This window comes from Notothenia coriiceps, unplaced genomic scaffold (assembly GCF_000735185.1).
Source record: "Notothenia coriiceps isolate Sejong01 unplaced genomic scaffold, NC01 NC01_scaffold00014292, whole genome shotgun sequence".
In the NCBI taxonomy this organism is placed as follows: Eukaryota; Metazoa; Chordata; class Actinopteri; order Perciformes; family Nototheniidae; genus Notothenia; species Notothenia coriiceps.
In genome coordinates this window covers 6435-21732 of record NW_011346993.1, presented here as the reverse complement: position 1 = coordinate 21732, position 15298 = coordinate 6435, and the positions used below count along the sequence as shown (strand labels likewise).

General features: G+C 38.1%; 2 protein-coding genes across 3 annotated transcripts in view; both read left to right on the top strand.

Moving 5' to 3' along the window:
- tdg.2 (thymine DNA glycosylase, tandem duplicate 2) overlaps positions 1-5658 on the top strand; it is a 27627-nt gene extending 21969 nt beyond the window's left edge. For both annotated transcript variants that reach the window (XM_010774603.1, XM_010774602.1), the window contains exon 9: positions 3944-5658. In XM_010774603.1, coding sequence (XP_010772905.1) covers positions 3944-4068 — 125 coding nt within the window. In that variant the 3' untranslated portion in view covers positions 4069-5658. The remainder of the gene's footprint in view (positions 1-3943) is intronic.
- Positions 5659-6467: 809 nt separating this feature from the next.
- LOC104948415 (G/T mismatch-specific thymine DNA glycosylase-like) overlaps positions 6468-15298 on the top strand; it is a 9228-nt gene continuing 397 nt past the window's right edge. The window contains exons 1-10 of the mRNA XM_010774612.1: positions 6468-6588; positions 7165-7236; positions 8215-8390; positions 9301-9629; positions 9715-9784; positions 10820-10955; positions 11818-11900; positions 11999-12093; positions 12431-12602; positions 13182-13334. Of these exons, the coding sequence (XP_010772914.1) occupies positions 7181-7236; positions 8215-8390; positions 9301-9629; positions 9715-9784; positions 10820-10955; positions 11818-11900; positions 11999-12093; positions 12431-12602; positions 13182-13334 (1270 nt within the window). The 5' untranslated portion in view covers positions 6468-6588; positions 7165-7180. The remainder of the gene's footprint in view (positions 6589-7164; positions 7237-8214; positions 8391-9300; positions 9630-9714; positions 9785-10819; positions 10956-11817; positions 11901-11998; positions 12094-12430; positions 12603-13181; positions 13335-15298) is intronic.

Below are 15298 nucleotides of genomic sequence, written 5' to 3'. Positions count from 1 at the left end.
CTGGATGGCCTACCTGTCTGTCAGCCTTCCATCTGTGCACAAACTTATCTCGTGCCCTCATTGGTCATGTGCACGTTGGTGTGTAAATCTGAAGTTTCTCGCTCTTTTGGGTAAAAATAAAGACCTTTTTGATTACTAATGTAAACATGACACATGAAGGGACACAAAATACAAATATGAAACTGAAAATGGGCTTAATAAATCCTCTTTAAGGCCTACTCCAACTTTACGGAAAACAAAGAAACAAGAAGATGAAGAAGTAAAACAGGAAACAGGTGAGGAAAAGAAGTAAAAAGCGTAATTTGCTCGGCTGGTAGCACATTTAAATGTATTCTCAAACCTGCGTCTGACAGCCCAGACATGGGAAAAAAGAGCTTTATCTTAAAATATTTAATTTGCTGGATTCCAATAACAGCTGCTCCTATTCACGATTAGTTTGACTAATCTTAAATGAGTGCAGTCTGTGGGCTCTTCGGCCATTATGATGACCATATTTGGTTTTGTTTTTTACAATAAAAAGGTAGTAAATGAAAATCCATACTTTTTTATTTGTATTTTAACTCTGCTTTAGAGGCGATTTAACTTTTACTTAATTTGGATGTATATGTATTTTATGTTTTTTTTTTTTTCATACTCAAATGGAGCAACCGTCACAAAATAATTATAATTTTAAAAAGTATTCCGTTTCCAATTTGGTTATTCTTTTCATTTACTATATAATGTTTAATGAAAAGAATCTCATTTATCTGGTCAGCGATTTCCCCACAATGCTTTAGTTAAATATATCTTCGTCTCTTCAACAACAAGCCATCTGTCTGCAGTCTGCATCCATCGCTCCACACAACCACACATTAAACCATAATACTGCAGCTCCATTATGTAACAGGAGGCAGCAGACATGAAACCAAAACAATTAAAAAGGGTAAAATAGTTAATTATGTTGATAATAATTACAGCAGCGTCCAACACACCTGTTGCTCCGCCTGAATTTATATTTGGGGCGATAAGCAAAAAAAAGTGTCTACATCACCCATAATATAATCTGAATTATTAGTTTTTCTCTGCTACACTCTCCAACTCCTTGAGGTTTGTTTATTTTACAAAATCCAATAAAGCTGAACAGGCACACATTTGAAATAGCTGTTAGTTTTAAAGTGGAAATATCTAAGAGTTAGAGTTTCATTAATGAAATGCATTATTGAGAATGTTGAGATATTTATGTAATTTTGTATATAATTGTGATTTAATAATTGCCGCTTTTTTGCAATTGTGTTACGGCTTTTAATGGACGAGAGAATTGTCTGTTGTTTTAGTGGCAAATTATTTAGCGCTTTATTTTTGACAGACGATTGCCTTATAACAATATGGATATTTGGATATTTGGAATAATTTACTTACCGGAAAGTGAACTTGAGTTAATTGTTTGATAAATTATTTTTAGGGAAATGTGTGTTGGACATCCTCACCTAACCTCAGGTGGCTTTAGAACATGCAAAACCCAGGATTAACCACTTCACACGTACATGCGCTCATGCATTCACACACAACCTCACAAACCTCCTACTCTTCCTCTAAACGTGTGCCGTGTCCTGCGGAGGGATTACAGCCATTATTCCATAAACCCCCTCCCCTCAACATTAACAGGGAGGAGGAAGAGGAGGGATGCTCAGGAGCGTCTGACCTTCCTCTGCTCCCCTTACATCATGATTCATCAATCCATATTTCATCAATATAATACTGGATATACAACCTAATGTAATCTATGCTTTTAAACCCTGCTGTCTGATGCACAGAAGCACCATATTTGCAGAGGAGTCAAACCACATTATGGTGCCAAAGTTATAATCAATACGAGGTGTGATATTATTTTGAATATGAAGTCTATGAAAGTAAATCCTGTTATTACCAGTCGATGGATAGGAAGAATATGAGTTCATATCAGTCTAATATTGAATTTGTTTATCTCCATTCAGTTTACGGACAATTATTCTGATTCTTTTAGTTCATAAACTGATAATTTACCGTCTAAAATCAGTGCTTTAGGAGGGAGATGTCAGATTTATGTTACCACAAACCATGTTAGCATTTGTCTGAAAACCTGATATAAAACCAGACAAATATGGGGATTATCAGTGGATACATCAGCAGCAGCACTGTCACTGCTTCAGTCCTCACAGTGAGCATCAAATGTGACCCAGATTTTGTCTGAAGCTCTGGCTCCTATTTTTAGCTTCACTACAGCTAGCAGGCAGAGCTAAACCGCTAACAGACTCATTAGCAACGCTACGAAGGACGTCATCTTTGTGTGAAATAAAGAAATATTTCTAGAACTGCTGCTTGAAACTACTTGTTATTGAATTTAATGTGTCATCTTTGTTGAGGTATTCATAACAGTTAATTACCACATTGGTTTGAGGCTCTTAAATGTAGCTTCACTGTAGCTAGAAAACATAGCTGCACTGCTAACAGTCTCATTAGCAATGCTATGAAGGATGTCGCCTTTGTGTGAAATAAAAAATAAGTCTATAAATACTTGTTTATACCAATTGTGATTGCACTTAATACACTTGTAATGTTTAATCTTGGCTGAGGTATTCATAACAGTTAATTGCTGTATTGGTTTGAGGCTCTTAAATGTAGCATCACTGTAGCTAGCAAACAGATACACTACTAACAGACTCATTAGCAATGCTACGAAGTTTGTCACCTTTGTGTGAAATAAAGAAATATTTCTATAACTGCTCCTTGAAACTACTTGTTATTGCTTTTAATACACCTAATGTTTAATCTTTGCTGAGGTAGTCATAACAATTCATTGCTGTATTGGTTTGACACTCTTATTTTTAGCTTCACTGTAGCTAGCAAACAGAGCTACACTGCTAACAGACTCATTAACAACAACACCACCGTTGTGTGAAGGAAAAAAATCCTCCATTAATCACTCCTAGATGGCACTTGCAATTGCATTTAAAGGTGGGGTAGGTAATTCACTGCAGAAACACTTTTAGCTATATTCCATGGAATCAGTGCTGCCAACTCCATAGTAAGGAAAGCAGCTATTGGCTGTCCGAAAAGTCACCAGAAGTCCCTAAACGAAGTCATCGCCTAATTTGCATATCATATAAAAAACGTTCCACCCCCTTCAAGGATCAAGTAGATCAGAAATGAGGGGCTCACAGCAGCACCCGCGGCTCGTTCACTGCAGAACAATACGTGAGTCTCCAAACACCAGAAAAGTCCCTAATAACACCATAACAAGTCGTTAGATTAGTCGTTAGTCGCTTTTAACAAAAATAAGTAGCCGGAGGGTTTGGACAAAGTCGCCAAATATAACGACAAAGTCGCCAAGTTGGCAACACTGCATGAATGCTCTTAACATCCCAATAGCAATGAATACATGAAATGCTTTGACAATAAATACATAAACAAATGTAATCTGTGGAAGCCGTAGTGCTGTAAAAGGCACGACAATCATCTGAGCCGGCCCGGCTAAAATAACTGGATGGCCTACCTGCCTGTCAGCCTTCCATCTGTGCACAAACTTATCTCGTGCCCTCATTGGTCATGTGCCGTTGGTGTGTGTTGGAGGAGGGGCTCTGTAAGGAAGTGGCACATTTTTCCCGGCTGTGTATTTTCAAATTCTAGCGCACTCGAGCTGGTTTCTCCAAAATTACCTACCCCACCTTTAAGTACATTCACTACACAATGAGTGTTTCTGTTTTCTACTACTCCTACACCGCTGCATCTCAGAAGGAAATATTATTATTTTTACTACATTTATTTGAAACTTGTTTACGTCTTACGTAAATGAAACGTTTATATTATATAAATATGGCAAAATTAGCTCCACATTGAAACAGAAGCAGTCATTTTCACAGACATATTTATGCGTTTGTTTACATATTTATACGAGAAACTAACTCTTGGTTGTTGTGTTCTGCAGAGGATGCAAAGAGGATATCAATCAAAGAGGAGCAGGTGGATCCGGAGTATGAAAGCTCTAATGCGCTACCCGGGGGCGAGAAGCAAAGCAGCGACGAGAAGCAAAGCAGCAACTCCTCCAAGTAAAGGAGCGCGAAGAGAGGAGGAGAACAGCCTGTCTGCTGTAGCACACAGGTAGTGTAGTGAGTTCTCACTACAGTTCATCCAGTTGGAACTAAACAGAGTTAGGGTTAGTTACAGGTGCATCAACTGCATCTGTAAATAATGACTCCAAACCACTGTGACTGATCACCTTTCTGAAGCAATTTAAAGGTCTGTTGATTTTTTTATAGAACAGTAACATGAACCAATGACCTCAAACATCCCGGAGAAAAAATAGATTTGAAGTCCGGCAACATTTTAGGCACACGGTACATTTCTGTTCACACCGAAAGATAGTTTTTGTTTGTTTACACGAAAGATCCAATGGGAAACCTAAGGGATATTTGTCCGCTTGTACCTTATTGCCCCATGTTTTTGTGTCTAAGTGACAACCATTTTTAAATTGGTCCAGTATTGACCCACTAGACAGGCTGCTATGTAATCCTAATGGGCAATTACACACCTTCAGTTTACGTCAACATATGCTTGTTTTTCATCAATTACAGGCTCATGTGGTTATTCTAAGTGTCACAGAAATAGATGAATAGAATGTTTTCTTTGCTGGATCCTGGCTTTGAACCCGGGAGAATTCTCTTTCAGAAGTCTTGTGTTGCATCCATCTTAACAACATCAGCTAAATAACCAGCCACAACATTGAAGGTCCTTAAGAAAACTCTAAGCTACACTGACTGTACTCCGATCAAACAATCTCTGAGAACAACTGTTTTCAGGCAGAAAGTCCTATGATAAAATAAAATAAGAGGTGAAATCAGCAGAAAGGTAAACGGGATCCTTTCTATTATGTTGTTGACACTTTTAATACAAAATATGAGCTTGTCCGTGGCCTAAACAAGCAGCTAGTGGACAAGCCAGCATTCTTGCTCAATACTGAACCAATTCAAAGAAACATAGTCGAGAGTTGTGACGAAAACATGGGTCAATTAGGGTCCGGGTTGAAAAAATACCAAAGTGTTCCTTTACACAATTTGCAGTAACGTGCAAAAAATACGTAACACATTGCCACCATCAATTATGTTTTGCGTGGTTTATAGAGATTAAGTAAATTGCTTAAGTATTACCATTGTATTGGGTAATGACAAACCATTCCTTCTGCAAGCAGCACAGTCCATCTCCTTGGTTTGTATTGTGGTATCTTGCAGAAAAAGGACATTGTAGGCCGGTCTGCAGACAACATGACACGGGAGCACTGCAGCTGAAGAGGCTCACTCACCAGAAACCAGATAGCAGCTGTACTAGTAGCATGATGCATCAGTGAGAGTGAGAAACCCTCTGATGACACACGGAGAAAAAGGAGAGTCATACAGTTTCCTGAAGCCTCGCAATGTAACGCACAAGGGAGAAAGTGCCCACCACGGTTACATTTTCTAACTCTCCAACAGACTGTGCATGTGTTTGGTGTTATTTTTTATCTCTATTTATTGCATTTTGTATGGTACGTGTGTCCAGTGACTTATTTTTGTATTTTTAAAAGAATGACATTTTATGATTTATCAGTTGTATAAATAGGTAATTGTACTCTGGAATTTCTACCCTGTAATTACAGAGTTATTAAATCTCTTCTAAAGATAGTCTGTTTATTGTCTCATTGTTCAAAGCATTAATGTGATGATTTTATATGTAACCTGAAATATGAGAAAACACACAACAGCCTTTAGAAAGCATCGTTGATGACCATTCTTGAGTAAAAAGTCATATTTTCAAAACACTATGAAATTAGTTATTTTGAGGATTTTCTTGCCTATTAAAATACGCTGCTGTTGTGTGCAACGCTGCAGACAAGCAAACATTTCAAACCGATCAAATTATATACTATAATATAACATACTATAATATAATATACAGACTCAACATATTGTTACTTGGTCAATTTCACATCCAAAAAGGCCAATTGTAAACAAAGAAATTTGCCATATGGTACAATATCTTAAAAAAAGAGATTTCATTGCCTACCAGTTCCGTTAAGTTCTTATTTTTTATATCATTGTACTATTCTGTGCTTTCTCTGTCTCTATATATGTTATATTTCAGTTACTCTATTTATACGATTAAGAGATATTTTAAAACACTTGGCTCTTTAAACAGCAAAGACTCTCAGCCAATAGAAAACAAGTACCGGAGAGTTTAAAAGTCCTGCGGCTCATACCAATGCTAAAACAGGGGTGTACCGGTTGGTTGGTTTTTGATTTTATTGTGCTGTTTTCAGTTCAAACACCATATCCAAACATCTTCATAATATGAGATTTTACAATATTTAATGCTATCAAAATATACTGATAGTAGTAATTTTACTTGTTGAAAGTAAAACATATGTTCCTTCTTCCACGGTGCACACCTACGGCTCATACTTGAGCTCTTCCGGTGTCAAAGTTGACCAGCAGGGCTGTCATGTCTTTGTTGCCTCTGTTGTGAATAGAAGAGCGGCATTTATGGAAAAATAACACTTACATGTACAGAAGAAAGTAAATAAAACCCTACCCACAACAGGTACGTCAACGTTTATAAATTCTGCTAAATTGTTTTCAATTTCTTTTGCGAGGAATCTCAGTGGAAGCGAAACCATTCATCCATGCTAAGTTAGCTTCAGAGCTAGCTGTTGGCTAACATTAGCTGCACTTGTGTCACTGCTACACGTTTCCTTTTTACAATAACATATATTTGATCATGTATGATTGGAATTAGTTAGCGACAGACTCATACATAATTATGCTAGCTAACACCTTTTTAAATGTGATAACTGGGTTTCATTCGCTGTTAGCTTGTTGGTTAGCATAGCTACAGTAGAAGATGCCGGTGTGCATATGTAGTTGCACAATTAGTTATTTTGCTTGTAAAATAGGGCATGCATAAGACCGTTTAACTTCATTTTATTGTGTAAACCCTCATCAAGTTATCCTTTTTGTTTTTATGGTTTATGTTATGGTTTATCTTTTGTTGCTAACTCCACAGTTTTGTGTACAAAGCCCTGGCACATGCATTCAGTTTCATACACTGCCAGACTCAGTATGCTTAATATCACCTAGCCATGTTTCCTCAATTTGCATATTGATTTATTTAATTAAGTCAAACCACCCAAAAGATGGAGGACAAGCTGAATGGATTCCCTGTTGTGTCCCCGGAGTATCTTCAGCAGTGGTGAGTCTTCCTCCACAATGTGGCCAAAGATTAAAAACCTGTGAATGGCAAAGAGTGATGAAGATGAAATGAAAGCATGTGCGCCCCTTTTTCTGTTTTGTTTTACCATTGTTTTCACCATATGACAGGTGGTTTGTGCACCGTGAAGTTTGATGTACAGTGCTGTGATAACTGTGTGTAGCTCGATGGTTTTATACTTTGGTTTCATTCAGGAACAACAAAGGGAAACTTGTTTTTTGTGGAACTCTTTTTTTATGAATATGATGTGAAGCTCTCTTTGATTAACTAACCATTGTTGACTGGGAACTAACAGTGTGGGTTTTCATGTGGGGTGATCTGTATATACTCCTTATTGAATTATTATATACAACACAGTCCAATGTATAAGTTTCATCTCGCTTAAAACTAATACAAACTCATACAACAGAGCTGTAATAAAATCTCCCTTTAAGGCATGATGTTCAGTTTTGTTAAAATTATTTTAAGAAATAATTTGTGGTCATTTTGAAGTAGTTTGGGAGACTAAGACACGTATATCTCCTTAAAATGAAATAAAGGTTGAAGGCTTTTTAAATTAACGTATTAACTGGCTCTAAATAATTGTAAGAAAGTGCAGAAGAATCAGTGTCTTGTTTATTACCAAGTATATTTTTACAAGGAATATCCTTTGATGTGTTGTTGCCTGACATCAAATATAGTAAGAGAAAATGCAACATAAATCTAGAAATAAGGAATTGAAATAAAATGTGTTATGTATTTGTTTTAAAATAACACAGATAAGCTTTGTAACGAGTAAGTATCCAACTCCCAGGACCAACAGATGTAAAACATATGTTTGCATTATCACTGTGTTAAAGTCAATCAAGTCCAGAAAAAAAGCACATGGTGTCGTTCCAGCTCAGGCGTCACCATGCAGCTCATCCCTCTGCTATTTCTCTTCTTGTATCAATACTTTCCTCTGTGTGATCTTTGTCACAGGGTTCAGTCAGCACAGCAGTTTCAGGCTCTCCAGGCACACCAGGCACAATATTCAGGCTACGACCCCAACCAGCAGTCCCATTACCCCGAGGGGCCGAACGGAGAGGCAGCCATGGCTCACATGGCGTATCCAGAACCGAAGATGGAGGAGCAGGAGCCGGAAAACATCGCAAAACGTACTATGATCTCATTAAACGTTGTGTATGGATCTGCTGCTTTTGGGTCAGGCAAGGAGTTTTTAGTGTTTTAATGAAGTGGTACTCATTGTTGACAACAGTAGGTCTGCACATGTATTCCTAAATGATAAGATCTGATGAAAGCTTTGTTATGCTGCATGCTATAAGTGAGTGGGCTTGTGAAGAAAAGCTTTTTGTAAGTAAGTGACAGACTTTGAAAATATATCAGAATCTTTATTAGTCCCACAGAGGGGGCATTTACATTGTTACAGCAGAAAAGAACATTTTACAAAAATACACACCCTGTAACAGTTCTGAGGATTTAGCAGCCAGGTATATATATATATTTCTTTCTGTTAACCGTCAAGTGGGAAATAAGTATTTTTTTGTGTGTTTCTCTTTGTATTCTAAGATACTGTTATGTTTGGCTGTGAAAAAAAATTATTAAGAAGGGCAGACCATCTATTTGTATTTATTTTTTTTAGAAAGGGGCAGGTCACATAAGATTTTATTCTTCTCCCTGCTCCTTTTTGCTAAATGGTGTTTTGGTAAAGTCCGGTTTTCTTGGCAATTATTGTACATTTGGTTTTGCCTTCCATGAGCGGGACAAATAAAAATTAAATTAAATATATTGCACAGTTTTTAACCGTATGTGTATATACATATACATATACATATACATATACATATTGCACATAGTTGGCAGTCTTTTTTGTATTTGGCTTTCTTAAAATAATGTGTAATAGTCTTATGGTTTGCATGGAAGTTTGATATGTGTCAGGACAGTCCAAACACTAAATTAGATGGAGTAATTTAGAACAGTAAGCTGGATAAAGTCTGTCTGTGAGGGTTTTGATATTTCGTCCTTTTTAGACTTTTTTTTTTATACTAATTTGAGCTTTTCCTGTAGCCCCACCCAAAAAAAGAGGCAGAGCAGCTCAACCTAAGGCACCCAAGCCCCCAAAAGTCCCCAAGGCACCGAAGGAACCAAAGCCACCGAAGCCCCCTAAAGAACCAAAGCCACCGAAGCCCCCTAAAGATCCAAAGGCACCGAAAGCCAAACCGGGCCCGAAGTCCAAGAAGGGAGCCGAGGTTTCAGCAGACGGAAAGCAAGAGAAGATCGACGAGAGCTTCAAGAAGGTGAAGAGGAAACACGACCGCTTCAAGGGAATGTCCGAGGAGGAAGTCATGACCAAAACTCTCCCTGACCTGCTGGATTACAACCTGGACTACGTCATTGTAAGATTCCCTGCTCAAATCTTTGCGAGTAAAGCCAGAGACCGTGCAAATTAAGGTTTGTAATGAGCATTGCTTTTCATTCCAGATCGGTATTAATCCAGGGCTGATGGCAGCTTACATTGGACGGTGGTTCCCGGGTGGTGGAAATCATTTCTGTAAGTAATTGATTTCCAGAATTTCCTGTGATGGTCTGCGAAAATAATCAGAAAAGCTTTATTTAAAATCTAAAACAATTTGTGTGAAGGGCAAGTGTGTGATTATTTACTATCTTTGCAAGACCCAGGGACCCCAAGTGGGGTGATACCATGGATGTATAATAAGAACTGGATACAGCGTGGGAGGCGGGGTCTCGTTCGTTCCTATGAGAGCTGCTCATTGGCGCATGAGGACAAAATGGCCCAACATTTGAGAGAGCGAAACGTCACAGATTACCCAGCATGCCTAGCTGTCAGAGCAGAAGAACCCGTATGTGCGCTCACAGAGCATGCGCCCCTTAAGCCCCGCCCCCTAAGCTCCCACTCTCGGCTCAGTAGAATGATTGGAGAGAAAAAATAAATCTAGATTCGGCTTTTAGTGCATTTTACAACTTTAAGGACAGAATGATTATAATAAGGGCTATAAAATAGTTCATACTGGGTAGTTTATTTAGTTAAAAAAAAAAAATACAACGATTTACAGACGTCTCTTTCCCCATGTTAGTCAATTGGGAAAAGATGTTTTGGGCCGGGTGATGTCACGGACTGATACGGAAGTTGCAGTACCGCCGTTTGGACACTACGAATATTCATACAGGTTCAAATCAAAAACATGTATCGGCTTAGCTGGTTTGTTGCTTATCCTTGGTATACTGCATTTTTGAATTTCATATTTATATCTGAATTTGATAAAGCCATCAGATGTATTCTTTATTTAATACCCGCTCCTTAACTTAATTTTTGGAATATCTCAAACGGATTTGCGAACACCAAAACACATACTGTACTTGTTAGCCGAGTGATGGACTGTTGAATGTTGTGACACCCGTCTCTATCTCTTCTCCAATTCAACACTGTCATTAAGAGAAACTGAACTCTCTTCCTATGTTATGCATGCATAATAAGCAGCATTCGGGACACCATTAGCTTCAGTCAAATACATCGGTCTTTGTTTGCTACACAGATGAATGACTGATTGATGGTTTTGCTTTCCAGGGAAGTGCCTGTTTCTGTCTGGATTCACCAAGGAGCTTCTGAACCACACGTCCGACACCATCCTGCCTGTCAAATACAAAATGGGCTTCACCAACATGGTTGCCAGGGCGACGCCAGGCAGCAAAGACCTCTCAACGTACGCCTTTAGACATATAATCATGCAATTTTATATTGATTTTTTTCCAATAAAGTCTGTATTTAAGTCAGTCTGTTGAAGTTGGACAAGAAGTCTGGCTGAGATTCAGAGGTGGGAAGTAGTGGAGTACAAATACTTCTTTACTGTACTTAAGTACACTTTTTTGGTATCAGTACTTTACTCCACTACTTATTTTTCTGACGACTTTTTACTTTGACTTCTTACATGTTGAACACAAATACCTGTACTTTCTACTTCTTACATGTTGAACACAAATACCTGTACTTTCTACTTCTTACATGTTGAACACAAATACCTGTACTTTCTACTTCTTACATGTTGAACACAAATACCTGTACTTTCTACTTCTCACATTTCCCAAACAGGCTGGTTCCTTTAGTCTGAATGTGTGTTTGGTGGCGTGATCATTATTATTTAGAGTCATTACGTGCCTATTGATTTGAACACGATCCGTGTATCCATCACTTCCTGGTCTTCTCTAAAGAAGAGGGACCAATGAAAACGTTGTCATGTTGCCGTTGGTCACCATGGAAACATTCATTAGCTAACAATGACATTATTGTTCTATTAATATAAAGGGAGGTCAGGTACTCTTTAAAACAGCTGCTAGTTATGGGTACTTTTTACTGAAGTACATTTCAAAGCCTCTTTACTTTTACTTGAGTAAAGAAGTTTAGTCAGTACTTCTACTTTTACCAGAGTATTTTTAAACATGATTATCTGTACTTCTACTCGAGTAAAGGATGTGTGTACTTGTGCCCTCTCTGCTGAGACTCCTCTGAGCGTCAGGATTGTGTCGTAACACTTTATTATAACCATGTTTTGTTTTTCATCCCAACAGTAAAGAGTTTCGTGAAGGAGGTCAAATTCTCGTAGAGAAGCTGAGGAAATACAAGCCTCTCATTGCTGTTTTTAATGGAAAATGTAAGCGCTTATCTTCAACAGAGCACACTTTTACAATCAAGCATTCGTTAATGTGAATATAAGTCATATTTATCTGTTTTTTCCCCCCCCCTCCCAAGGCATCTATGAAATGTTCTGCAGGGAGATGTTTGGTAAAAAACCAAAGAAACTAGATTTTGGTCTGCAGCCGCACAAGATCCCCGACTGTGAAGTGGTGAGCATCATTAGCCTCAAACATCGATGAAAGCTAGTTTCATTTAACAAATGACCCTCGCATAATACATTTATTTTCTACATTTCCTGTTGAGACTTTGTGTTATTTGTTTAGTAAAAGGATTGTATCAGATGAGTACTACATACCCGTGGTAATCAGCATCTGTACTGAAAAAGGGACACTTAAATGCAGCATATTTTGTAGTATTTTTAAACGTTGAATCAGTCTCATAAATGAAGTCTGTTTTAAAATAGAAGTTTCTTTAACCACACCATAGACATTGTTCGATCTGCCGCCACCTTCTGAGGTATCGATCTGACGGTGATTCCCTCCACAGGCTCTGTATCTGATGCCTTCGTCCAGCGCTCGCTGTGCTCAGTTCCCTCGCGCTCAGGACAAAGTTCACTTCTACATCAAACTAAGGGAACTCAGAGACGAGCTGAAGGGTCTCCAAAAGAGCAAAGAGATCGAGGAGATTGATTACAGATTCGACCTGAAATTGGCCAAGGGTAAGCACAGTAGTGGAGGAATGGATGTGTTTTGTTTAAGTCATTCAACATGGATTTAATCACTAAGTTGCATTTCAAACCGTTTTTCTTTAATCAAAACTACAAAAGAACAAACTAAAATCTATAACGATTTGAAAGTCATTTTCACATTTCTAGTGTAGGGAAGTTCGGTTTTTACTCTTTTCAATAAATGCTAATAGTCATTTAAAGACGTAGCATCTTTGGCGTGACACCTTTTGTGTTTCAGTTCAAAATATTATTAAAATCCTGCCTTTAGTTTGACTTCTGGATCCAGTTTAGATCAGAATCAGAAACGGGTTTATTTGGGTTATATTTCTAGATCTGACTTGGTGTCACGGTGCATTTTACAAGTAAAACAAAAATGTAAAAAAACACAGATAGCAAACTATTTTAAGAACACTAGAATAACATTACAAAAAAAAAATTGAAAATAAAATCAATCAGTAATTTACATTGGAGTGGAATGCAATAAAATATTAAATATGTGCAGTAAGCAAACCAGATGTTGTCAGATCATGCTTGACATGAACTCTTCTCCTTTTTTTTCTGCATCCACAGAGGATGCCAAGAAGGCGGCGATAAAGGAGGAGCAGTACGATCCGGGTTATGAGGATGCGTACGGAGGAGCGTACGGAGAGCAAGGACCTGACGGAGAACCGGTCCCACCCCCGACCAACGGTCACTGCACATTCTCCACTGCAGAAAACACAGGTAACACACACACACACACACACACACACACACACACACACACACACACACACACACACACACACACACACACACACACACACACACACACACACACACACACACACACACACTTCCTGTTTTGATTTCCTCCAGGTGTCAGGTTGTGTATATTCTCCTCACCTCTTCCTGTGTACCTCTGTGTTTGGTGTAGAAAGCTCTTCCATCCAATAGCAGGCGTGGAGGACCGACGGAGGTAAAGCTCAATCTGATTGGCTTGGAGTGACTTCCTGCTTCCTGTCTTTCCCAACATGTGTTGTAGTCAAAGTGCATCTGAGTTAAAAGTCCTGTTTAAATTTAATTAGGAGGAGGACGCCTTTGCTGGCACACATTTTGGGAAAGCAGCCACTGTGTGTTGTGATTGGCCGGTTCACTGTGATGTCATCATGTTGTTCCCAGCCTGATGCACAGGGGTGGGCGGAGGTCCGTTTGCAAACATTGACACGCGACTAAAATCGCTCCTAACTCCACCCACCCTGAGTGCCCCAGGGTGCAAAACAAGCACTGCATCCACCTAACATCTGCCACCTTTAACTTGTTATTCACTTTTTATAATTCTGTGTGTTTTTAATATGTGTGTGGTCAGAAAGTGAGACCCGCTGCGTTGGGACGGCATGATGTCAACTCGCAGGGATTCAACATCTGTTCTCTAACGTACAGGGCAACGCAAATCATGTTTTAATACAATTAAAATACACACATGAGGATCACATGTGTGTCTTTTAATCCAAGCAGGAGGGTCATTATCCTTTCATCCCCTAAACATCAAATATCTGCATTTTCTGTCTTCCTTCCTAGTGAGACGCTTTTGGATTTTCTTAGTTAAAAAAACTATTCTAAATAGTTTTTTATAATTTGTTAATTTATTAAGGTTTTATTTTATTTATTTGTGGGGTTTTGGAGTGTTTGGTTTGCTAATTCATTCCTATCTGCTTTCATAGAAATAATATTATTAACAATAATACTGTTTAATTAATAATAATAATGATAACACTTCTAAAAAATATACAGTATATACTTCATTCATTATTTATGTGTAATTCATTTAAGAAATATATAATAATTACAAAAGTAAAGCTAATAAAAACAATGATACAATTACAATTATTAATAATAATAATAATAATAATGAGAGGAATACAAATACAAAATATTATTAAGTATTATTATTATTACGTTATTATTATTAATAACAATATTCACATTGTATTAGCATTATTAATAACGTGTTATTATTATTAATATTGTATTATTATTATTATTAGGGCCCGAGCACGTAGCGCTAGGACCCAGCGGCGTCGTAGTTATTATTATTATATTATTGTTATTAGTATAGCCTTTGCATGTTCTCATGGCGCGGCCTGAAGGGCTTCACGCACCAGGATCAAAAACAACAAAAATAATGAACAAAACATGAAACATTTAATGACAACGCGATAAAACCAACAGGAAAAAGTAATAAAAAGGTCTGAGAGATGAAATGGAGTTACCTCAACACATTCCTTCAGTGTAACTCTTCAGCACCTGGTGATGACCGTGTTGGTCCTGTCGGATACAGAGAGCACCAGATGAACATTATTACCTCTACTGTGGACAATCTATCTTCATCCAGACGATCATGAGTCCTCTTAAACTAAAGAATCCATCTATCTTCATCCAGACGATCATGAGTCCTCTTAAACTAAAGAATCAATCTATCTTCATCCAGACGATCATGAGTCCTCTTAAACTAAAGAATCAATCTATCTTCATCCAGACGATCATGAGTCCTCTTAAACTAAAGAATCCATCTATCTTCATCCAGACGATCATGAGTCCTCTTAAACTAAAGAATCCACCACACATTCATCAAAGTGGGGACTTTTTCACTGGGTGGACGGGATGGGGAGAGACACTATGGACGCGCTCGTGGACTGTCAACGGGG